This window comes from Rousettus aegyptiacus, unplaced genomic scaffold, assembly GCF_014176215.1.
Source record: "Rousettus aegyptiacus isolate mRouAeg1 unplaced genomic scaffold, mRouAeg1.p scaffold_m13_p_12, whole genome shotgun sequence".
Classification (NCBI taxonomy): domain Eukaryota; kingdom Metazoa; phylum Chordata; class Mammalia; order Chiroptera; family Pteropodidae; genus Rousettus; species Rousettus aegyptiacus.
Window position 1 is genome coordinate 94,062,136 of NW_023416287.1, and position 25,047 is coordinate 94,087,182.

The 25,047-nt window shown below is 61.1% G+C and overlaps 1 protein-coding gene across 2 annotated transcripts; it reads right to left on the reverse strand.

The window, feature by feature from the left end:
• Positions 1-351: 351 nt before the first annotated feature.
• SLC66A2 (solute carrier family 66 member 2) lies at positions 352-24,965 on the reverse strand. 2 transcript variants are annotated; one of them, XM_036230182.1, is made up of 6 exons: positions 24,887-24,965; positions 24,249-24,589; positions 20,226-20,359; positions 16,834-16,887; positions 6,439-6,655; positions 352-1,814 (listed from the first exon to the last, which is right to left on the reverse strand). In XM_036230182.1, exons 2-6 carry the CDS (start codon positions 24,449-24,451, stop codon positions 1,607-1,609), a joined length of 816 nt encoding a protein of 271 aa, XP_036086075.1. In that variant the 5' UTR covers positions 24,452-24,589; positions 24,887-24,965; the 3' UTR covers positions 352-1,606. The 2 variants fall into 2 exon arrangements, with proteins under 2 accessions (XP_036086075.1, XP_036086076.1); XM_036230183.1 differs by lacking the exon at positions 16,834-16,887 and having other exon boundaries at positions 24,887-24,964.
• Between the last annotated feature and the right edge of the window lie 82 nt (positions 24,966-25,047).

Here is a 25,047-nt window from a genome sequence, read left to right on the forward strand (position 1 = left end):
TCAAGGTGCTCACGTCAGCTCCTGCCGACGGGAAACGGGCCTTCCACGGTGAGCCAGGCAGACGGCATCGGCCGGACACCTGCTGCCCGCCACCCCCCACCCCTGGCGTGTGCACAGCCGAGCCGGGCCAGCCCAGCCAGGGCGTATGACCTGGTTCCTGCGGCCACTACCCTCAGAGGTGGTCTGTCCCGCGAGTCTCATAGGACAGAGGCCAGAGCTGTACCCCAGGAGTGGCCGCTGGCCCAGCCAGGGGACCAGGAGGGTCCCGGCAGAGGCCAGTTCCTGGGGCTGGACCCTCCCTGGGGATGCCCAAGGTGAAATGCCCCAGCCCCCAGTCACGAGGCCACACCGGACCCTCGAGCGCTTTATTGGTCTGAAGTCACCGTACAGAGTTTGTGTGCACGTCCGTCCGGCCACCATGCAGTCGGCGGTGCTCTGACTTAGACAATCACCGCTACGGACTTCTCCCTTCATTGTTTTAAAATAAACATTTTCAAAGCATCTTGCAGCCCAAAGGGCTGGGGGGGACCCTCGTTCAAACATTCAGGAGCTTGGAGGAAAACTCAGGAGGAGGAGGTGGCTTCGAACGCCGCTCAGCGCCACGGCGGACCCCTCCGGAGCCTGCACACTGGCCGCGGTCAGCGCTGACGACGCACAGAGCGCCACCCTGCAGCCGGCTGCCCGCGACAGCTGCACGGAAGCATCTGGAACACGTGGCCTTCGGGGGCTGGGAGCGGGCACGGGGCTGACAGACACGGCTGAGATGCTCATGTAACCGTGGAGGGGGGACGATGGGGTGACTGGTGGCCCCACCAAGGCCGACGCAGTGGACGGGCGTGGAGGACAGTGTGCGGGGCCGCCCCGGCAGCGGGGAGGCCTGCCGTGCGTGTCCCCGTGCTGGACAGGATGCCCCCCACCCCGGGGAGACGGGGCACTGCGTGTGCGCCCTCTGCACCCGCCACCCCCTCCAGGGCTCGTGGAGAGCTGCTGGCTCCGGCCCACGACCCCTGAGCTTGCTCTGGCCAGTGGCCCCACGGCAGCATCTCCAGGGACAAGGCCAGCGCAGCAGCCAGGCCTCCAGGCCCCACGCTGAGCCAAGGGCCGAGGCCAACTCCTAACCCCTGGGGGGCCGGCGAAGGTGGCCCTGGGAAGGCCAACTCCAGCCAGACGGGTGAAGACACCTGCCCTGTGCTGGCACACCTCCTCCCAGGGGCAGGCGCACGGAGCCCAGGCCCCGCTCCCCACGCTGGGCCCACCTGCCGAGTCACTGCGGCCACTCCGGGACCACAGCCCCGCGCGCCTGGCCCGAGCCCTCCCGACACTGCTCCCCGCTCTGGGCCCCGTCCCACCGTCTCAAGGCTCCAGGGCCCCTGTGGGCGGAGGCCGCCTGCTGGGCCTGGGCGGAGAGGCTCCCGGCGGCCTGTCTCGCAGGGGCCCTCGTCCTTCCTCCTGGTCTGCGGTGGTGTCCCGGGTTCCAGCAGTGTCTGCGAGCAGGTGGGGCAGAGACCGGCCACCCCATCGCCCTGGAAACACGGAGCCCCGCAAGGGGGTGACGCCCGCCGCTGTCCCGGAGGCCGCGGTCACGTGTCCCCGGCCTCCGGCCGCCTCAGAGGGCCTTGGCAGAGGCGGGGTGCGCTGTGTGGGGGGCAGGCTTGGGGCGGGGGCAGGCGAATGCGTAGGCCTGTGCCAGGATGGCCAGGTCCACCAGCACCTGCAGCAGGCCGCACACGGAGAACTGCAGGGGCGCGCCGTTCAGCAGGAAGTACGCCGTCTTGAAGGTGTCGCCGCTCGTCCACATGAGCACCATCTTGACGCTGCGGGGACACGGCCCAGGTCGGGGACGCGCCCGGGGTCAGGGGGACACGCAGCGGGGGTCAGGGGTGCAGCAGGGATCAGGGGGACACGCGGCGGAGGTCAGGGGTGCAGCATGGGTCAGGGGGACACGCGGCAGGGGTCAGGGGGACACGCGGCGGCGGTCAGGGGTGCAGCAGGGCTCAGGGACGCAGCAGGGTCAGGGACGTCCCGAGGGGCAGGGCGTATACACCAGGGGTCAGGGACACCTGCGCCCGGCCTGTCCCGCCCCACGCACTTTCCAGAGCTGCCTGCGGAGCCCCGCGTTGACACACCCGGACACCTCCCGCTGTCACCTCCGCCGCATCCCCACCTGCCCCTGCTCCAACCTCTTCCTATCAGTGACCCTGCCTCGCCCCGGTCCGGTCACCGCCCCCTGTGCACCGAGCTCAGGCTCAAAAGCAGGAACCAGTCGTCCTCTGGACGGACACCGGGTCACGGGGCCTCGGGAGGAGCCAGCGCCGCGGCTGCCCCGCCCCGCCCCTCACGCCCGCTTCGCCCACACTGCAGGCGGAGTGGAGGGCGCAGGCTCGGCACCCAGTCCCCACTGCAAACTGTCACGGCCGCGCTCCTGCTGGCCACCCAGACGCACAGCGAAGCCACTGCGCTGTCTGCAGGTGTGCTGAGCTCTGCGCACACGGGTAATAAACGGATCGCCCGGTTTCATGGCAGGTTTGTTCTGGAACCGTCAACACGAAGACACATCTGTGTTTATCTTTCCTGAGGTCTGCAGCTGACGGTGGGCTTGCAGCTCCCAGCACTGGGGGCCGGGGGAGGGGGAGGGCCACTCAGATGCTGGGGCCCAAGGCAGACCCCGCCCCTGGGCGCCCCCTGGGGGGCCGCATGGAAGGGGGCAGCGGGGGAGCAGGTGCTGGCCCTCAGTTCCCCGAGAGCCACTGGCCACAGCCCTCATCAGACAGTGTGTGGGTGGCCAGTGATGGGTCACGCCGTGACCCGAGTCAGGCCCGACAGGTGTGGCTCTAGCTTGGCATGCTCCACAACTAGGACCAAGGGCCCCCTGTAAGAGGCAGCCCGGCTACCAGCACCCGCACGCACACACACGTCAGAAAAGGCCACGCACATGCCGAACACTGCCAGGGCCCATTCCCTGTCCCCAAGCGAGGAGGTGGCCTTTCCATGGAGGAGGAGGCAGGCGCAGACAGTTAAGTGACTCGCCCAAGGACACTCAGCTAGTGCTTCTCGAGGGGCAGGGACAGGGCGGGGCAGCGGAGCACGAGCTGGAGCGGGGTCTCGGGACCACCTGTCGCCGTCCCGAGGCCGCCAGCCTGGTGCCCTGGGAGTGTCCCTCTGGGCTCTGGACGCAGAGGTGCACACTTCACTCCAGCAGGTGCAGAGCGAGGTCATCACTGCCGCTGGCTCTGACGCACAGAAACACTTTTAGCAGCCCAGACGCCTCACCTGGCCTTGGCCCCCAGTTGGCCATCGCACGGGGACAAGAATCTGACAGCCTTGACCAGGCCCCACTCCCAGCCGCCTGCGTGAGGGCTCTGGGGTGGGGGTGGGGCGCACAGCGGCAACTCAGGCGCGGCTGATGTTGTCAGACCCAGGGCCACGAGGCTCTGCGCAGCAGCGGCAATGTCCTGGGATGAGGGGCAGGGGTGCCCCTGACACATGACAGGCTCCCTCGTCAGCACCCTCTGGCCACCCGAGACCCCGCAGTGCCCGGCACGGGGCTGCTGGAGTGCAGGCATTCGCTCCACACGCCTCCCGGGACTTTCCACAGGCTATGAATTCCCGTTCTTCCTCGACATGGGCTGTGAACATGACGCTCACCCTCACTGACACTGTGAATGGGCGGATGGAGGGATGGGTGAGTGGGTGGACGGTGGACGGTGGAGGGAGGGGGGGAGGGACGGGTGAGCAAGTTTCAGAGGTTCTGCTCTCGCTGTTCAATATGCTAGAGATGTCCTCATGGACACCAAGTCTGGAGCTCGGCCACTGTGAGTCCCGGTGGTGGGCATCCCAGCTGAGAACGCCCCTGCTCCAGGGAGGCAATTCAAGTCGCCCAGGGTCCCAGCATGCAAGAAGCCCGAGAGCCCAGCCCTGGAGCAGGGAGGGCCTTGCAGAGGGGCTCGTCTGGGTGGGAGGGGGCACTGACCACCCCGGGCCCCGGGCTGGCGGCCGGGAGCTGGGCTCCCTGTTCTAGGCCCCCTCGTGCTGTCTTCAGCTCCAGCTGCCCCCTGCTGCACCTGGCCCACCCCCACCCCCGATTTAAATCCAGCTCCCATTACCTCATTCTTGGCTCCATAAATTTGCCTCTGCAGCTGGGCTGCCAGATCACGATCCCTAAAATACCTCTCGCTTCATCCGTGGCCTGTGCGGCAGCCTCGCAAGCCTCCCCAGCCAGTGCCCAGGAGATGGCAGCCAGGGCCTGAGCACACGCCCCGTCCCCACCGGGGGCTCAGGCATGTCGCCGCCCTGCGGGCTCCCAGCCCCCGACTGCCTGGCCAGCCCAGGCCTCCCCCGCCTTCCCTCCCAACAAAAGCCCTCCTGTGATTCAAAATCCACCCAAAACACACCCCAGGAGAGTAGGTCTTTGTAACCCTGAATTAGACAGTGGGTTTTTGCATCTGGCACCAAAAGCACAGGTGATAAAAAAATTTTTAAAAAAAGGCACACTGGACCTCATCAAAACTAAAACCTTTGTGCTGCAATGGAAAACATCAAAAATGTGCAAAGCCGACCCTCGGAATGGGAGAAGACCACACATCCCATAAGGTTTGGCACTCAAAACAGCTGAAGAACTGTAGAACTCATACTAAAGAGACGACCAAATTTTAAAACAGGCGAAAGGTCTGAATGGACCTTCCCGCAGAGAAGATGCACAAAGCCCAGCGGCCACAAGGGAAGACGCCGGGCACCATCGGTCACTAGGGAGTGGAAACGGAAACGGAAATGCAGAACCTCGCCAGGCCCCGCGGGCCGCCCTGCGCCTGCGCCGGCCGGAGGAGGGAGCGGGGTGAGGAGAAGCTGCAGCCCCGCGCCCTGCCGCTGGGGGCCGCTGTGGCGGTCCCTCACGGAGTGACCCCGTGACCCAGCAATTCCACTCCCAGGTGTCTTCCAGGGGGAAGGAACACACAGCCACACAGACACCGTCACAGCCGCATCACTCACGACACAGCCGGAAACACCTGAGGCGCCGTTACTGGCGAACGGAGCAGCCACTCGGCGCCTCGCCTCCGACGTGGGAGTGTGGGTCAGGCTTGGAAAGGGCGGGACATCGACGCAGGTGTGCGGGTACGCAGGTGTGAGGGTGTGCAGGTGTGCACGTGTGCGGGTGTGCCGATGTGCGGGTGCGCAGGTGTGCACGTGTGCAGGTGCGCAGGTGTGCAGGTGTCCACGTGTGCGAGTGTGCCGATGTGCGGGTGCGCAGGTGTGCGGATGTGCACGTGTGGGTGTGCACGTACGCCGGTGTGCAGGGGTACACAGTGCAAACCAGAAGCTGACACAAAAGACTGGAGGCCGCAGGACTCCGTCGCATGCGGTGTCCAGAACAGACAGACCACAGGGACAGAAGGCGGACCGCCGCAGTGTGCGGCCGGGGTCCCCGGGCCTCGCGTGGGCTCGGCGCCCACCGCCACCAAAGCCTCCACACCGAGCCGTGGACTCTCGCACCTCTGCGAGGAAGGCGCCACCGGGCAGAGGACCGCGGACCACACAGCCTTTGTGCCCTGAAGTTGTGGTTTCGGCTGGGCACGCGCAGTCCACTAAACCACACGGGTACCTTGGCATTCCTCAAAGTCAAACATCCCGAATGCCAGGGCCTTCTGCGCAAATCTGTCACAAATGTGGTGCCCAGAGAGGAGCTGAACCCGAGGTGGGGCGGGAAGCCACGCCCACACCATCCTGCGGAGCGGTCTGGGCTGGACTCTCTCCGTCCCTCTGCTGCGTGAGTCACTGCAGCTCTTACCCCAGCCTTCTGTGTCTTTTGCTGTCATGCACAAATTCTCCAAGAATCAGGACCGTCGACCAGGTGTCCACATTGGTCGATTTTCCACATTTATAAATGTTTCCTCAGGTGTTTCCCTATTTTCCGAAGGTGGCTCTGAGAGTCAACTATTTCGCTACTTCATTTGTTCATTCACTATTTACTGAACTGCTGTAATTTTCTAAACACTTCATCAGATGATAAGGAGAGAAATGAATGGGGTATAGTCCCTGCCTTCAAGGCCTTTATTCAAATGAGACACCAAATTAAAAATCAGTGTACCTGGGCAGGGACACTTCCAGAGGTGGAGCTAGTGGTCAAAAATTAATAAGAGGAAGATTAAAAGGCCAGCTTAAGACAGCAGCAGATAAGTTTTCTGCACCAAAAATAAGAGTATCATGCACAAAAATAAAGGGTTAGTTAACACCACGGGTGACGCAGACTGCAATGCCCTAGAAAGTGCGATCTTCCTCCCACCGCGTCCGAATAATGGTCCTCGGTGTTACACGTAAACACCGCACACTCTGAACACTGCGCACCGCACACCGCGCCCTGTGGGCGGAGCCTGCCCCCCCCACCCCGTCTCCCACACTCAGCGCCCTCCTTGCAGACTGACACACGTGACTTTCCCTGCCTACCTCATGCCCTCCGTGGACTGGTGGCGGTGGTTGCGGCACAGCTGCGGCACGCCCATCATCGCCTCGATCAGCACGGCCAGGAAGCCCAGGGTCTCCACGAACACGGCCGAGTCGATGGACAGGTACGTGATGTAGCCCGCCGCGCCCGTGAAGGCCAGGACACACTGCACGTAGTCCGCGAAGCTGCTCCAGTGCCAGAAGTGGTGAGGGTCAAAGTCTAGGGCGAGAGGGAGAGGGGCACGAACTAGACGAGCAGGTGCGGGCGCGAGAGCCGGACGCGCACGCGCGAGGAGGACGAGCCGCTGCGAGCGGAGGACGCTCCGCCTTTTGCCACGTGTATGAACCTTGAGTGGGATCAGTCCAAAGAAAGACAGTGTATGTTTTCACTTAAGGTGTGGAATCTGAAAAAGCTGAACTCATAGACATACTGAAGAGAATGGGGGTTGCCTGTAATGGGTGGGAAATATGGAGCAGCTGGTCCCAGGCGCAAACTTCCCGTCGAGATGAATACGGCGCGGTGCGATGCACAGCCTGGCGACTCTAACTAAAAACACTGTAAGACACACTCGAAAGTTCTCCAGAGAGTAGATCGTAGATATTAAACCCACGAAAAACGGTAATCGTATAAAGGGATGGGAGTGTTAACTAACCTTATCATAATGATCATTTGGTGACATATACGTGTATCAAGACATAATACTATGCTCCTTAAACTTTTATATATCAATATCTCAATAAAGTTGAAAAATTAAAGTCGAAAATTTTAAAAACATCTGTGTTTCAAAGTAGACAGTCAACAAAATGAAAAGGCACCCCACAGAATGGGAGAAAATATTTGCAAATTACATATCTAGGAAGAGACTTGTATCTAGAATATACAAAGAATGTAACTGAAAAATAAAATCCAATTTTCAAAGGGGGCAAAGGAATTAAGATACACAGATGGCCAATAAATATGTGAAAATATGCTCAATGTCATTAGTGAAATGCAAATCAAAACCACAACCAGATTCGACATCACACACATTGCGATGGCTACTATTAAAAAAACAATCAGACGATGGCAAGTGTCCGTGAAGGTGCGGAGAAACTGGGTCCCCCAGCACTGGGTCTCCCAGCATGCTGCCGTCACTGCGGAAAACAGTGTGCAGGCCTCTGAAAAAATTAAAACTAGAACTGCTACCTGACCCAGCAACCCCACCTCTGGGTGTTCACCCCAAAGGACTGAAAGCAGAGTGTCAAACAGATTTGCCCACCCGTGATCACAGCAGCATTATGCACAAGGGCTGAGTCATGGGCGCAACCCAAGCATCCACCGACGGTGACCGGATAAGCAAGATGTGGTCCACTCGTGGAATGGAGTGCCATTCAGCCCTAAACAGGGAGGAGATTCTGAAATGTGCTACGACATGCATGAACCTGGAGGACACCACGCTGAACTAAGCCGGACACGATGGGAACCAGAGAGCTGCGGGACTGCATTTAGGGTCTCAGCAGCCAACGTCGGAGACAGAGAGGAGCGGGATGGGCGCCTGAGGTGGCCGACACGACAGGATGGGGCACGTGTGGGCACAGGGCCTGGGTCCCCGGGGGCCGGGGTAGTGCAGGGCTGAGCGCTGGGGGCAGCTGTGCGCAGGACCCCTCAGGTCCTCTCTGCTGGCACCAGTGAAGCCACGGCCACCAGCTCGTTACTCAGAAAGGCTCGCTCCCCACTCTCCGTGGCTGGAAGGCTCGTGTGTGCTCACCTGGGAGCAAGGCCAGCAAGAGGCATAGGTCCTGAGGGCTACAGGACTGCAGGCCTTCAGCTCCTGCTTGGACAGAAGATCTCCCAAGAGGGGGTGTGCCGGGGTCACAGCCGGCCGCCCTCCGGTTTCCTTCAGGCCCCTGGTCTGCTGGTCCGCATCCCAACACACTGCAAAGCTGTTCCAGCCAAGCAGCTCATCCACGCAAACTGCCAGAAACCACCCATCATGGGTTAAAAATGACCCTGCAAGTCGACGTGAAGTCGCATGCCATCGGCTGCCACGCGGGCTCCAACCCTGATGGGGGCCCTGCCCCTGACGCTGTGCTCGCTTCAGGCTTCAGGCGCAGGAGGGATACGAACATCCTGATAAATAACACCAAGAGTGTTTCCCAGAGGCGTAGAGCCCGTGGCCATTCAGAGTGTGCCCCGCTCCCCCCTGGAGACAGCCCCCCCGCGGGCTCGCTGGGGGAGGAGGCGGGCACCAGGGGGCGTCTGCTGCCACCGCGAGGCCACCGTGCTCCGAACATCTCCCTTCACGTGGTGGCCGTTTGCCAGGACACCCGACTGCACTAAAGGATCTATAAGAGGGTCTTTGTGGAGGGATGGGAGCCAGAGCAACCTACGTGTACAAAAACACTCACAAAAGTTAATTTCATGCAATGAAACAATTTGTGGCATAAAATAAGCCTCACGGATATGTTTTTAAGGGCTTCTTTTGGGAGCAAGGACTAGGCGCAGAGGGGTGAGCCCCAGCCTGCTCCTGCGCACAGCACAGCAGGCTGGGGGCCCCCCCATCCCCCCACCCTCGGGCCTGGACCGAGGCTCAGCAGGGTGGCCGCAAGCCCTGGGCGCGTAAAGGAACCGAGAGAGGATTATGTCACAGCATGGGTCAGTCTCCTAGGGTTCAATGTCCAAGAAACTGCCCCCTCTGAGGGTTATATCCAACTGCCTCGTTTCAGGGACCTGAGAGACACGAGCCCTTTGCACAGTACTCGCTGCCCGGGCCTCAGCGGATACACGGCGACCCCTCCCCCTTTAGTCTGATGAAACTGCAGCCACTTGAGTCAGAGTCTGCACTGAGTACAGAGCTCAGGGTCGCCTTTCTCACATTATCAGTCCACAGTCACAAGCTGTGACCGCTAACGTGACAGTGACGGAAACGTGCGCCGCTCCCCACAGCCCCTGTCACGGTGCGGGGCGCAGGGGGAGCCGACCGACGCCCCTCCGTGAACCTCCCCGAGTCCCGAGTCCTGCGGGACTCAACTCCAACGCGAAACAAAATCCCCTTCTGCCGCCGCCGCGGGTCACAGCCCCCGGGGATCCTGCACCCGGGAAGGGTCGGAGGTCCAGGAAAGGGGGGCGCAGCCAGGAGCCGAGGCACAGGTGGGGACCCGGGCACCGCTGCATCTGAGAAGCAAAGAACTGTGCATCTCGTCACTGCCACGTGGTTAGGAAAAGGTGGCACCGACCAGATACGTTTTGAACGCACAAACCTGGGCAAGGTGCTTTTTAGAAATGTCCCGAACAACAGCACGGCCGTCAACAAGCGCAGTGGGCTCCGGACCGGGCACCGAGTGGCCCAATTCAACCGTCGTTTGGCAAACAGCACGCTGCCACAGCGCAGAACACGGGTGCCACGGCGCGGTGCCCACGGCGCCTGCTCCGGAGACGAAGGCGAAGGCCACGGGGCGGGGGCGGGTCCGAGCCGGGCGGGGGGCAGGACAGACCGTGGGCGTGACGGGCGCTCTGCCCAGACGTCTGTTCCCACCTGCACCGCAGGCCGCAAAACCGGCCCTTTCAGGAGTGTGTGAAGCTCCGGCGCCAGGGTCAGCAGCGGCCCTGTCCGCGTGACGCGTCCGGCAGCCCGCAGAGGGAAAGGGGCTCGGGCGTCTCAACGCGTCACGATGCGTCTGCGGCCAAGACCCTGCTGACCGGCAGCTGCGTTCACGGCAGTGGTTCCCGGAGGGCGTGGTTAACGCCCTTGGTCTCCAAATGCAGTCGTTTGTCCCCGTCTGTGGCCTCGGACAAACGAATTAGAATGTCCAGCGCCATCCCAGCCCGGCAGCTCATCCAGGCCACACTCCCATTTGTTGCCACTGGAAACAAAGGCACGGGGTCTTCCTAAAACATGGGCGCTCGCGAGCTAAACACCCTCTCAGAACCTCAGTCACGCACTTGCCACCAGCGGCCCCACCTGATGGGAGCTCCCTAGAGTGGCAGAGGGACAGCAGGTGTCCGCTGGGGGGTCAGAGAGAGGCGGGGGAGTGGGTTTCCTGGTCATCGGGGTGACAATTCTAATCCAGAGCAAAGGCAGCAGTTCATCGCTGTCACCACTGCTTCTGAGAACAGGCTCGGTCACCATTCGGCTCTGGCAGGTTCGGATGCAGGAGATGAACAGCCCACACTGGACGGGTGTTCACACCCAAGAGTGGGGAGAGGTCAGAGGGCACAGGCTGGCTTCGAAGACACTGCGGCTCCGTTCCAGACTGCAGAGTCTCGTGGTAGAGTGAGCCTTACTCTTCGTGCCGGTGGCGGGTCTGGCCTTCCATTTGTAAAAAGCGTAACATTGTGGACCTCATCAAGTGAAGTGCAACATGAGGTCTGCCTGCGGGAAGGCAAGGAACATTAAAACCAGCTGCCACTGCCTTTCCAGCCACGACAGAGCACAGGGACCAGATGCAGTCTCCCATACGGCCACAGCGTGGGCACTATAGATGACGTCTGTGACAAAATCGGGCAAAATGTATGTCTGCAAGACACCGGACATCGGGCAACCAAGGACAGTGGTCCCTGAGAGACAGGAACGAGGTCAGGGAAGGTCGAAACTGTCCCAGTAACTGGGCAGCCATAGGCTCCGTCAGCAAGAGGAATCGGCCCTGGAGGCCCACGACTGCCACGCGCTCTCACCACGACAACGTGAGACAAAACGAGATAAGATTACAAAGTATTTTGAACCGAATGGAAATGAAGCAACACATAAAAATTTATGTGATGCTGCTAAAGAGGAAAGCGCCAGGTAGATAAAAGGAAATAATAAGGTTCAGAACAGAAACCGATAAATACAAAACAGAAACATGGAGAAAAGCAGTGAAACCAAAAGCTAGCTCTTCGAAAAGATCAACAAATGAATCGGCTTCTGGACAGAATGACAGGGAACAAAGAAAACGTGCCTAGTGCTGGACGCTTCCCCCGAGACTGGAGGCGAGGGAAGGCGCTCACGCCTGCCACGCCTGTGCAGCAGGGCGACTGGGGGAAAGGACTCAAGGCCTCCAGGCGGGAAGGGGGGCGCCAACGCCGCCCGATCCCGAGGCCCCGAGGCGCGCCGCCAGGCCGAGCGGCCACACCCTGCGGGCGACATGCGCACAGGCTCAGGGAGGGGTCCACGCCACCCACGAGCCACGCCCTGCGGGCGACATGCGCGCAGGCTCAGGGAGGGGTCCACGCCACCCACGAGCCACGCCCTGCGGGCGACATGCGCAGGCTCAGGGAGGGGTCCACGCCACCCACGAGCCGCCCGCACGCGCCCCGCACCTCCGGCTGCCCACGGGAGGCGCGGGCAGCTTAGTGCGGGAAACGTGGCCTTGGCTATCGTTGCGCAGAAACGACCCTCATCATAGACAGAAGTAACTCAAATGGATGACAGGTCTCAATGTAACAAATAAAACTACTAGAACAGGAAAACCCTTTGTGACAAAGATCCCTTAGATGTGACATCGGAAGACTCATGAAAGAACAAACTGATAAGCTGACTTCATGAAAATTAAAACCTTCTGCTTATTAAAAGATAAGACTAAGAGGAAAAAAGAGGAACCACAGACAGGGACAAAACACTGCAAGTCATCTATCTGATAAAGGACCTGTATCCAAAGCATAAAAAAACTTAAAACTCCATAAGAGCGATTTTTAAGTTGGCAGATCGGGACACCTCAGGGGCGAGGGCGGAGGACGCCACGGAAGCGCACGACCGATGCTCAGCGCCGTGGGCCACCCAGCAGCATCTGGCCTGCAGACCAGGGGGGACCCGGCCGGCAACGTGCTGGGCGAGCCGGCCGGGGGAGGGGCGCCAGTTCTGGGAACCCGAGGGCCAGACCTCTCAGCTGGCCACACACCCCCCCCCACAGGAGGCGACGGCCACAGGGCCCGGCAGCCCCAATGGGCAGAGCAGCAGCAAACCGCGCTGCAGCAGGTCCCGGCCTCGGGGTCGCTGCCGGCGGCTCCTTCTCAATCAGGCTGCAGGCAAGACCCCGCTGACCATGGACCGCACACTCGGCCGCACACACGTCCCCCTGGACTCTACCCCTGCGCTGGGCTCCCGCCCGGACCAGCAACCACCCGAACAGGACGCCCGCCAGCACCCCCGTGTGGCCGTCTCTGCCAGCACAGGCAAAGTCCTCCTGCTCCCAAGACTGAAGCCACGCCGTCCCCTCCGGTGCCCCAGGCTCCCGTCTGCAGCTGCCTGGGGACCTGCTCCCGTCCCCTTCCCCAGACTGTGAAGGCTGAGGGGCTGTCCTGGAAAGGCCACTGCTCCAGGGAAGGGAGGGGCCCAGCGAGGAGCCAGAGACCAGGGCGAGCCAGCTGGTCAGGACGGGGACCAGCAATTAGGGCAGGGCAGCCCGGTGACTGCGTAGCCAGCAGCCCCTCTCAAGCAGGTCACTCCCAAGGGAGGAGAGAGCTGTTTCCAAGAGGGCCTCCCACAGCTGTCACGCGACCTCAGGCCTCATGTGGTGGCAGTGACATGCCTCTGAGTCGAGTCCACAGGACGGACGGTGAGCCCAGCCTGCCGCCCTGAACCGCATCTCACTGCGAGTCTGAGGGTGCAGAGAAACTTCAGGAGTCGCAGTCCACCCTGACTGCCCGGGCCCAGAGGCCCGCCGCCCCCCGCCCCCCGCAGTGGCTTCCACAGCCACCCTGAACCTTCACGCACTCACAGCGCAGACCCCGAAAGACAAGGTGCGAGCGGCAGGAAACAATGCAGGCCCAACCCGAACGGATGCTCGAGGCACAGGGAAGAGGGGGACCCAGGCCAGCCAGGCCACGGGCAGAGGGACAGAGGCCCCCGGACGCCACCCCTCTGGGCAGACGGAAGCCGAGAACGCCGAGCTGCTTTCCTGCTTTTCGACCCAGGCGGGGGGACGGGTGGCTGGAAAGTGTGACCGTCCTCACAGGCAGCTCGGTGACAGCGGCGAGAGAGCACCGAGGGGTCTTTGCGAGCAGCCCGCAGAGATGGCGCGTCCCGGCTGAGAGGAGCTAAGCCAGGACGAGGCCCGGCCGGCGAGGACATGCTCCCCCAGGGCCGGGGGCCGGGACCCGACGAGGCACCTTCCAAAGCAACCAGGCAAAGCCTCTGAGGTCAGCAGCCAAAGGGGACCTGGGCTGGGGACAGACGCCCCCATCCGGGCCCCTGGCTTGTGGCCGCAGGGCTGGGGGGCCCGCGGGCCTCGAGGGCTCGATTTCAGAGGCTGCATACAGGGAAAGGACGAGGAACTCCCATTGGAATGGGGGGACAGCAGGAACGCGGCGAGACGAGGGGTTTTGGTAAAACGCGTGTCAACACTCACTCACTTCACCACTCTGCCTTTCCTGACGCACTCCCCGGAAACTGTAAACCACACCCGCGGCTCACTTGCTGGCTGGCGTCGCCGTCGACGCCGCCTGGCCCGGGGCTGTCTGGGGTCCGGAGGCCTTGAGTGTCCCCGCCGTGCGGCCCTGAGGGCCTGAGCTGGACACGGGCGCAGAGAACGCAGGCCACGCGGGCCACCCGGGCTCGCACGGCCCTCCGGTGCGCGGTCGCGGGCTCCACGCCACGTTGTGTGTGGCACAGGAGCGGACAGCGAGGGCAGGCGCTCGGCACTCCACGGTCAGCTGTGCTCCGGCCAAGGGCACCAAGGGCGCGTGGGGACAGGGGGCCGGGGCCGCCACCTGCACCCACGGCGAGAGGCCGCCCGGCCGGGCTGCGGGGCTCCCGAGGGTGAGAGGGGGCACGGGCCGGGCATTAGCGAAGGCCCTGGGGCCCCAGCCTGCCACTCGTCACTGCACAGCCACCTGCCTGGCGGCCCACCTCTCTGCGCCTCAGTCTCCTTACCTGTCAAGCAGGGGAAATCACAGCCTGCTGCAAGGCCGGCATGAGAACTAGCAATTTGCGTAAATGCACAGCAGTGCCTGCCGCGTACTGAGTGGTCATTGTCACCTGTGTTTAAAACAGTCCACAGGGTTGGGGGCCACGCCGGCCTCCTTCCCAGCCACGGCTGACCCCCACGGGCTGCACCTCCATCAGTGACAGTTATACCTGCCGGGAGGAGACACTCAGCAACTCTCGGTCCCACTGCGCCCAGAAGGGCCCGCGTCATCCCCAGTGACTGGAGACCCGGCCTGGCCCTCCCGCCCGGCAGCTCCCGGCTCTGGCCGGTCACCATCCTCCGTCACAAGCTGCAATCGCACCTCCTCCTGGGGAAAGGGCTGCGTCCTGGGCCGGGCGGCGGCTGCACCCGCCCAGTGCCCAGTGCCCGGCCCATCCAGAGGTGGCAAGATGCGGGGACCTGAGCAGACGTGGGGTCAGGACGAACGGGCTCCTCACCGAACAAAGCGAGAAGCCGAGTCCCCACTGAACAAAGCAGGGGAATGCGCCGATCGTCCGGGAACACCGGGCGGCTTGCCTTTCACGGAGCCCCTGGGGACAGGGACCGACCTCGAGTGGGAAGGAACGCCTCCGGGGGCGCTGCGAGCGGGGAGCGGGAGGGTGGCCCAGGGACCCCCCATCACAGCTGGTCTGGGTTCGGGGAGCGCGGGTCAGGGAACGGCTCCTGGGGACAAGGAAGTGCAAGGCGTTGCTGACGGGAGGCTTCCCAAGGGGACCCTGGGGACACCGCCACGGTCACGGCGGGACGCGCCGGCGATGCTGGCGTGGACGCTGCGTGCGGCGTGCAGGGGCCACGCGCCTGTCTGGGGGAAGCAGGGACCAGAGCATCTGGGGTCAGCAAGCATGGAGTCGGAGGGGAGGGCCAATGGGGAAAATCGACACCAGAAGTGGCTTCGGGGGAAAAAAATCAATAGAATTGACCAAAGAAAAAGGGGAGGCGCAAATTTCTAAGTCAGGAACTAGGCGGGCCCTCCCCGGCACCTCACAGGAGCAAAGAGCATCATGAGAGGGCACGGAGAATGCGCGTGACCAACGAACGCCACGACTCGATTAGACGCTCGAATAGCTCGATGAAACTCACTCAGGAAGAAACTGAAAAACAGAACTGACTTATAGCGAGAGACCGATCCGTAGTGTTAAAACTGCCCCCCAAATAAAGCGCAGGCCCAACGGTGTCACTGGGCAGTCCCGCCAGGCGTTAGGAGAGCCGCGGATGGCAGCGAGCAGCCGGCACGCCCCGGGAGAACGGACAGCACAGTGAACGTAAACGAGTCTGTATCACAGTCCTCCTACTCGCCGAGGCTAAAACCCATGGTCCCGGCCACTAAGAAGTAATTACGTGACATTACAGAAGGGCCGATCGCCACTACAATGGCAATCATGTTACTACGTATAAATGTTTCGAGTTGAATTTACACAATGTTACATGTCAAATATATCTCAATTTATTTATTTTATTCAATTTATTTCAACATCTTTAATAAAGAAAGAATTGATATCAATCTTTCACAAACTCTTCAAAAACAATAGCAGGGAAGGGAACACTTCTAATTCCCAACTTATTTTATATGGCCAGTCCATCCTGACACTAAAATCAGAAGAAAAATAATAGATCTGTATCTCTCATGAATATGGACACGAAAATCCTTAACATAATATTTGTAAACAGAATCTAAGAATTTATGAAAAGAATTATACGTCATGACCGATGGGATTTACTCCAAGAATGCAAAGTTGGCAAAACATACAAAAATCAATCACTGTACTACAGTATCATCATAAAAAAACCCACAAGGTCATCTCAACAGACACAGAAAAGCATTGGACAAACTTTAACATCCTTTCATGATAAAAATACTCCACAGACTCAGAGTAGTGGGGCGTCTTTAAAACCCACTACACTCAGTGGTGAAAGACCGAAGGCCTCCCCAGGGGCAGACACAACGTGCATGCTCTCGTCACTTCCGGGCAGCGGGGTTAGACAAGAAAAAGAAAAGCTTCCAGACTGGAAAAGAAGCAGCAAAACTATCTGTTTGCAGATCACATCACCTGATGCATAGAAAGTCCTCGAGCATCCACTAAAAAGCTATTAGAACTAATAAATGAGTTCGGCAAAGTTGCAAGATACAAGATCGATGTGCAAAAATCAATTTTATTTCTACAAAGTAGCAACGAACAATCCAAAACGAAATCAAGAAAACAATTTCATTTACCATAGCACCGAAAAGAATAAATACTCTAGAATAAATTTAACAGAAGGTTCCGGAACCTGTGCTCTGGTCACTCCCCCTCCCGCCTCCCTCCCTCGACGGGCCCGCAGGAAGCAGGGGCAGCCTCTAGACACTGCATGCTGGAGAAGAGCAGGCTATGGCTGGTCAGACTGCTGGAGTCGTGGCCGCACTGGGAAAATGAGTCGCATGCATGGTCAAGATGCAAGCGCAGGCGACAGCGACGGCACAGGGGGAGTGAGTGGCGCCGGCGTCCGGCGGGCGGCCTCGAGCAGCACAGTACGTACCCGGATACGGCCGCCGGGGGGGGGCTTTGCCTTCTTCATCCTTATTATCTGCGGCTACATTTAGAAAGAGGGAGAGACAGAGAAGAGAAAAGACAAAACAGTGGTTTAAACGCTGACGGGGAGCGCGCCTCCCAGCCCTTCCTGCGTTTCTTTTTCAAAAAACAAACAAACAAACAAAACCAGAAAACAGTCGGGACAGAAAGAGCACCGGACTTTGGTTCATGTGCGTTAGGAAATCTACTTCTGAAATCTAACTATTTTCCTCCAAACCTACCCTCTTCCAATATGAGTGCTTAGAAAAAGGGGAGGAAATTCTGGGCCAAAAATGAGAAGTCACCACATTTTCATTTAACTCCTGAGGTCGGAGGCGGCACAAAGGCCGCAGCAGGCCCGCAGTGCTGCTGGGAGGAGGCGCCGCGGACGCTGCCCCGGGCTGGGCAGCCCCCAGAGCAGCTCCCCGAACCAGCCCCGGCTGCCGCAGGGGCCTAGGGGCCAGACTCCGCCGAACGCAGGATGTGGGGAGCCTGGAGACGCTGCCACCTCACAGCAAGGTGACCCAGCCCAGGAGCACCTGACCCGGGGTGATGACTCCATTCTGAGGCCCTCGAAGGCAAGCCAGGTGCCTGGGCTCGGAATGCAGCAGCGATGGGACCAAATGCTGAGCGTCGTCTACCCCAGGCAATGCAGACTCTACCTAGACATGGACCTTTGCAGAGCAGCGGCTGAAAGCAAACGGCCCGTGGACAGCACCACCCCCACGGCCGGCCCCTCCCAGCTCCACCCTCCGGGCGTCGGGTCAGGCCCGGAGCCCAGTGGATTTTCTCAGCCTTTTGCTTCTGCGTTTTGGATTTAGACCAATATCGCCATTCATTGGCACCTCCTCTAAAGATCAAGGTCCAGAAGGGGGGGGCGCCCAGGGAAGGGTGTGCGGGGGCACACTCAGCTGGGCTGCCTGAGCAGCCAGTGTCCGCGTCACGGCAGGGCGCTGACGCGCTGCCCCAGCGGCCGGGCAGCAAGGGACCGTGGCAGCGCAGGCGGCAGGCCGGGCGGGCAGCGGCACAGCCCTTGAGGACCCCTCTGCTACTCAGGTGTCCTGGCTGGAAAGCAGCATGGCCAGACCCGTGTTTCGGACAAATGCCTCTGAGCAAGACAGACGAGGACAGGGAAGCACGGGATGTGTCCGGCAGAGACACCACCCACCCTCAGCCGTCGGAATGCGCACACGCTCCAGGCCCCGCCCACATTTTCCCAGAACCCCACCGCTCCCCACCAGGAGGTGGCGCCTGCGTCCTGACTGTGGTGGGCCTGCAGCCACCACAGAAGTGCTGGTCCGTCCCAGGAGCAGAGCTCTGAGACACCGTGTGGCCCAGTCCAACCTCTGACACGCCCCTGGAAACCTGGGCCATGCTGTGAGGGTGCCAGGCCATGCGAGGGGGACCCGTGTGGGTGTTCCAGCAGAGAGCCCACCGAGGTCCCAGCCCATGGCCACACCAACCCGACAGGTGACCGCGGAGCGAGGGCGGGGCGGGCAGGTCCTGAGAACCCAGCTCCTAATACACAGCACGTGGCAACATTCGGTTCTTCGCGGCTGGAGAGCTAAGGGTCCCAAGTCCTTGCTGGCTGTAAGGTGAAGGATGCCCGCCTTGAGGACACACCCCTCCTCCACCTCCGAAGCCAGCAGCCGAGTCCTGTAGATCAGTGTCTGACTAGCTAGGGGCCCTGTGCCGACACTGAGCCACGCGACAACCCAGGACAAGCCCACTCAAGGCCCCAACCTCAATCACGACTGCAAAGTCCTGCTGCCACATGACGTGACACATCGCGGGGTCTCAGGTGTGAACAGATGGGGACCGTTCACCTGCTCGCCACACAGAAGGTCACTTGTCCAATTTCAGACTTCAGCTCTTTCTCTGGGGACTGAGACTCACTGTTTTAACTCAAGCCTCATTAACAGGATAGAAATACTCCTTTAAGAACATCCATAGAAAACACTGGGACTCGAGGGACAGGGAGCAGGCTGCCGCCACCCCACCCGCCCCAGCAAGGACGCCGCTGAGAGAGCCGCGAGGCACGCCGCCCCCGCCTCACCTGCGCCAGCCTGACACCTGCAGGCAGGACGCGAGGGAAGGGGAGGCCCACACACCTGCAGAACTCGAGGCACAGGGACACAAGCAACCCCGCCCAAGGGTGCCCCGCCCCCCGCTTCCTGGGTGCGGAGGGGCATCGCTGGGAAGCCCCACTGCCCCTCCACGTCGGCCAGGAGCTCTCGTGCCAAAGTGAGGGTGAAGTTCAAAGGGGCCCAGACCACGGGGACAAGGGGCAGAAGCCTAGGGTGCGGAAAGCACTTGCCCAAGAGGCACGGAGAGCCCGGCACCCCACCCGGTCGGGCCTGTTCCCAGAGCCGCCGGCGAGACCAGCAGGGGCCGGCACAGGCCTGGTGTGACTCCCTGAGCAGGACAGGGAACCCGGGCCAGACCCGCAGAGGAGAGACCCGCATCGGCAGGGAGAAAAAACCAACCACGCCAGGAACAGGGTGGTCACCTTCACCGTATAAGGGTCCAGGCTGCACCTCAGAGCAGGAGGCTGACCCGCTTTCCACAGAGACCGAAGTGAGCACACATCCTTGTCACTCAGAAAACAGGCCGCAGGGGAGGGAGGGACCCGGCAGGAATAAACACGGGCCGGACCTCAGGCCGCAGACCCCGGCCCAGCGGTCTGCAGGAACCACTTCGCCCAGCCTCCTGAGACCCGGCACTCTCCACTCGCAGACGAAATCGCAGTGAGGACGGTTAGAGGGTCAGAGTCGGCGCTGAGGGGAGAGTCGGAGGCCAGGTGCGGGGCCCGCGGCCCGGAAGCAGCTTTTCCCAAGGAGAAAGCGACAACAGGAAGAAGCGCTTTCTATTTCCTCGGCCCCCAGAGATCGAGGAGCAGTGTGGGCTGGGCGTGTCCTCCGTGCGCCCACCCACGCGGGGACCCAGCGGGACCCAAAAGCGCCCCTGGGCACGTGAGAAGGCAGCGTGCACTCTGCACAGGGACGCGCCATGCACCAGCCGCTAGAGGCCCAAGGTAACCGCCACCCCCCACCCCCCCAACATGCTTCTCTGACCTGGTCAAGCCGGACAGGGACCAAAGGACTCGGCCCGTCCGGGCTCGGACCCGCGCGGCGAGCCCTGGGGAGAAGCGCGCTCCGAGTCCAGTTAAGGACTCGCCGCAGTTCCCGCTCGGGTCGGTCCCGGTCGCGACACCGGCCTGCCCCGGGGCGGCCACGGACGCCGGCGCCCTCGGGGGAAGGTGGCTCGGATGCGCTGGCCTGAGCGCCCCGCTTCGCCCACGGACGCGGGCGGGTTCGCGGGTGCAGCCAGCGGCCTCGTCCCAGCGTCGCGACCACCAACCTGCAAAGAAACGGCGCCGGGCGCTCAGCTCGCTGGCCACGCGGACCTCGGTGCACAGCTTCAGCATCAGCAGCATGGTGCCCGTCATGACGATGCTCTGCCACAGCAGCGGGGCCTCGAAGCGCCGTCCGAACCTGGGGGCGGGGACACCGCGGTCAGGGGCGCTGCCCGCCCCCGCCCAGGCCTCGACCCCGCGGGGGGCGGGGAGCCCCTTAGAATCATGCGGGCTTCCCGAGGAGCCGGGCAGGGGCGCTGGTGCCCCAGCCTCCGGCCAGAGCCCCAGATGCGGAGGGCCACGCTGCCCGTGCCCACTCACCGCCGCCCCCAGAGGGCCCAGGGCCCACCGCCCCAAGCCTCGTCCCTTCTCCAAAGCACAGCTACGACCCCTAAGGCTGTGAGGATGGTTCTGGTGATTCCTAAGAACTGGTCCCCATGCCGCCTGGTTGATCATCGAGGTCAACTCACAAGAGTGGTCAAACGAGGGGACAGCGAAGGTTCTGCCAGGCTGGGGGGCTGGAGGTGCCTCCCAAGTGGCCAGCCTCACACTAGGCACCCCACCCCCAGGCTCACTCCCAGTTACGAGGCTGAAGACGTGCTATTTGGGCCACTATGTGAAAAATAGTTTTTTCTTTAATATTCAACAATGACTAGAAAAACTGGGGTAAAAATACCAAGGTTTGTGCTTCTTTATACCACTCATCAAAAATCAAATCTAGATGAACTCGATGAACTCAATGTTTGCAGTAAAAATGAGGTCATTAAACTGAAGCGACAGGGAACAGAGATAAACATTTAACTGATTTTAGGATAAAGGTAAGCTAAGCGGGACATGAATTTTCAAACAGCACAACTTTTCATAAATGATATACAGGGGATAAAATAAATAAGAAACAAAGTTCAACATCATGAGTCATTTTAAGAAACTAATTAAAATAGGAAGATGCCATTTTTACTCATCAAACTGGTTAAACATTTTCTTCCTTCAGGGCTAACAGTCTGTGGCTGGCAGGGTGTCACAGAGCGCTTCCTTGTCCCCTGAGAATGAGGGTGGGCACGGCCCCCCATCACCGACGGTGGGGCAGGCCACAGACAGGTGCGGCGCCTGCTGCTCGGAGAAGCTGGCTGACGCGGCTTCTCCCTGGGTGGTGGTCCATGTCTCCGCCCCGGGGAGATACACACTTTTGGGGTGTGCGATGTTTCGGCAAGTCCGGGCGGAAAGCTGCCTGCCACAGGGACCACCTTCTCTGTCTCTTTAAAGTACCGGAAAAACACTCAAGTGTGTGTCTACTTCTCTGTGCCGCTGACAGCTATGGCCCTTTGTAGCAGAATGTCACCCATCTCTCTCTGATACAATGTCACCTCTTCTCTGATACAGTGTGACATCTTAGCCAGCAGTACGACCTCTCTGACACAGTGTCACCTCTCAGAGTCACTCCGTCTCTGACGGTGTCCCCAGACCTGCACTCCAGTGCGGCTGCATGGTCCCCGAGACAGCGCTCTCACCCAGCAGGCATGGGGCCTGACGGCGGGCCCTGAGAGTGCGGGGGGCTCCAGGTCGGATGGCCCTGCCGCGCCGTCTGCACACCCTGGCCCCCTCCGTCCCCTCTGTCTACAAAATCGCAAGCCTGAAAATATCGGTCATGAGGGATCACTTAGCCCTTCTCCTGGCTTCTGACATCGCAAAGACCAAACCCCATTCCTCAGCATTTCCTGGCATATGATCTGCTGAACTGAAAGAAATGAGGGTACGGAAGCTCCCTGAGTTTCAGAACCCTGGGTCTGCGCAGCAAGTCGGCCCCTGCTGCAGGACAGCACAGCCGCTCACGCGCCTGGCACCACGAACGTCCCCGGGGGCCGGCGGACCAGGTGACCGGCCTGAGGACCGCGGTCCCCGCTCTGGGAAACGCACACTTGGTGCGTCTCACGCCACCGCTGTTCTGGCGTGGAGCCAGCCGCCCCCTTGCATGCGTGAAGGTACATTCCCCGCCGCGCTTCCGCCGCGGGGGAACTCCACAGCATCTGCCAGTGTCTGGCGCTCGGAAACCCTCAAAAGCCTATGAAATCAAATGGACAACTTGGAGGGGGCCTCGGGAGTAAGAAAGGACAAAAGGAGCGTCGGCTTCTCTCTTGAAGCAGGGGCATCGTGGGACCAGGTGGGCAGAGGTGCACATCGGCATGAGTGAACAGGGACGCCTGCCTTTCCCGGGAGTGAAATACAGAGAAAGTGTGCCTCAGGCCGGAGAAAGCCTGGAAGAGACACCCGCGGCCCCTGCCTGTCCCCCTTCACCCCGCACATCTGCGGGCTCCTGGAAAGCTGGCTGGAGGCAGCCCCGCGTGCTCACGTGGTGGCTACAGAGCCCCGGAAGAGACCCAGGACAGCTCAGGACACTGACTCTCTGGGAAAGGGCCAAGGGGAGGGGCAGAAATAGACCTGCCAGTGGACAAAGCCTCGAGTCCCCCTAAAGGCCACCCTATGTGGCATCGGGAGAGAGCGCAGGACTCTTCAAAGGCACAGGCCCTGCGGAGCAGAGAGAATGCTCAGTCCAAGCACTGAGTGCCAAGTAAACACAGAGGCACCGACAGGCCAGCATCCAAGGACTGGGTTAACTTCTGACTCTCCAAACCAGGTACTCAGATTACTCAACTTTCTTTCTGCAATTCTGAATAAGCATATGGAGGGGAAAAGGCCTCTAAATGGAAATGTTTTCCCTGTTGGGTAATCCAACCTGGCAGCTCCCTCCGCTGTGGGACAAACCTCACTCCACGCCGGGAGGGCATGCTGCTCACACCTGGCATCGCACGCGGGTCTGGACCTGTGGCCGGGCTCCCAGCATGCACCAGAGTGCTTAGGGTCAACGGTTGTGTCAGACGGACATGTCCACCTGCTTCTGTTCAGTCTCAGACTCAAGGCCATCGCAGGAAAGGGACGCAGCGCGCCCCCTCCCCTCAGAGGTGGGCCTCCCTCGCTCTCCGCCAAAGGAAAAGGAGGGGTCTTTAAAGTGCAGATTTTCAACCGTGCTAAGCAGGGTGACCTCTCAGGACGTGGGCTCGCCTGGAGACACATTTGTGATGTGACACTTGCTAGCTCACCTTTAAAAGACCCCAGACAGGGGCAAAACTAGCCCACAGTGAAAGCGAACGGGGTGGAGGTGGGGCAGAGAGAGCTTCCAGGCTCAGCAAACTGCCATCTTGATTGAGATGGTGATTACAGGGGTGGGGACAGTCATCCAAACTCATCAAACTGCACGTTTAGAATGGGCGATTTTATTTAATGAAAATTAAATAAGGACAACTTACTATCAATTAGAAAAAATGCATGATTACTCAGACAATGACCAAAAGTCAGAGGAAGGAGCCGGAGCCCCTGTCCCAGGACCAAGGACCGCCTAGAGGAAGGAAAGTTCCAGAATTCTGGGGCCTTAGAATCAGGCTGAGAGCTCTTCTCCTTTCCTTTGAAATTCACCATCCCAATTACATCTGGCCTCACCAGACTGAAAATGATAAGAGGAAGTTGGGCTGGGAGGAGCAAGAAAGAACAGCCTAGTCAGTATTGTCCGAAACTTGACTTCCTACTTAAAAATAAACAAAACCACACACAGGCTGGGGAAGGCTGAAGGGGACAGACAGCAGGCTGGAAGCCGGTCAGACTCGGACGGCCGCTCCTGAGGGGCTTCACCCGCCCCTGGAATGTTCTTCCAACTGCATGTCCTTTTCTGGTCCTGACACTCCTGTATTGGGCTAGTCCCTCCCCACCTGCTCGTGGGGCAAATTCCCTGAGGTAAGGGACTCAGTCCTAGGACAAAGGCCGGGGAAGGAGCAGCTGAGTGTGTGAGCCACCTGGGCTGCAAAGATCTGGGACCCTGTGCGAGGTTCTCCACTCCCACCGCCCTCCCTGGGAAATAATCTCATTGGTGTCACCAGCTCCTTCTCAGGAAGCACAGACTTCTGGGCTCACCCAGGAACCCCAAAAGGAGAAAGGCATCTCTCTGGGAGCAGCCGCCCAGTAAGGGCGCCCCAACTTACCAGAACAGTATCCGTAAAATATTGGCCACCAGGAGCACCAGACACACGTAAGTGGAGAAGCCGTCGGCATTCTGAGTCCTCCGGATGTCCCTGTACTGCGGAATGTACGGCACCACCCCTCCGAAGACCATGGCCCCGGCGGCGCCCCAGGACACCAGCTGGTGCAGCGGGACCAAAAGCCAGTCGAAGCCTTGCGCGTCCATGGCGAGCACCTGCGCCGGCCTGCCAGCGGGCCGAGGTCCTGGCCAAGCCGCGGCCGCTCCCGCCAGCTCCCGGAACGCGCGTGGACTGTCACTCCCACATGGCCGCCGCTGCCCTGCGCGCTCTTCCGCCGCCGGGACCTGGCAAGAGAGGAGAAGAGGTGAGAGCCGGGCAGGGGCCTCGAGCCGGGCGAGCGCCGCGCTCCGCGGGGACCCCCGGAGGCCGAGGCCGCGCCCCGGGCACACGCGGGGGCTCCGGCAAAGACGCGCGGCTCGGGCGCCCTCGGCGCGCGCATCGGCGTCAGCGGGGACAGAGGCGCGGGACGCACGGCCGGGGGACGGGGCTCGGTCCCGGGGCTCGGTCCCCGGGGCCGGGCCGTTGGCGCCCGCCCCGCACCCCGCGCCCGCGCGCCCCGCGGAGCCCAGCCCGGCCCTCACCGCCGCGCCGGCTCCGCCCGTCCGCCCCGCGTCCGTCGGTCTGTCTGTCTGAGCCCGGGGCCCCGCCTCGGCGTGACGTCATAAAGCTCGGCCCCGCCCACGCCGGGCCGCACGCGCGCCGCGGGGTCCTAGAGCGCCCCGACCCGCCGCGGGGCGTTCGG

Coding starts and splice junctions, on each gene's coding strand:
- SLC66A2 (XM_036230182.1), bottom strand. CDS start 24,451: ATGGACGCGCAAGGCTTCGACTGGCTTTTGGTCCCGCTGCACCAGCTG. Junction 20,360..24,248: donor ATTTTACGGATACTGTTCTG/GTAAGTTGGGGC, acceptor CCCCGCCCCCAG/GTTCGGACGGCGCTTCGAGG. Junction 16,888..20,225: donor CCGGCGCCGTTTCTTTGCAG/GTTGGTGGTCGC, acceptor TTCTAAATGTAG/CCGCAGATAATAAGGATGAA.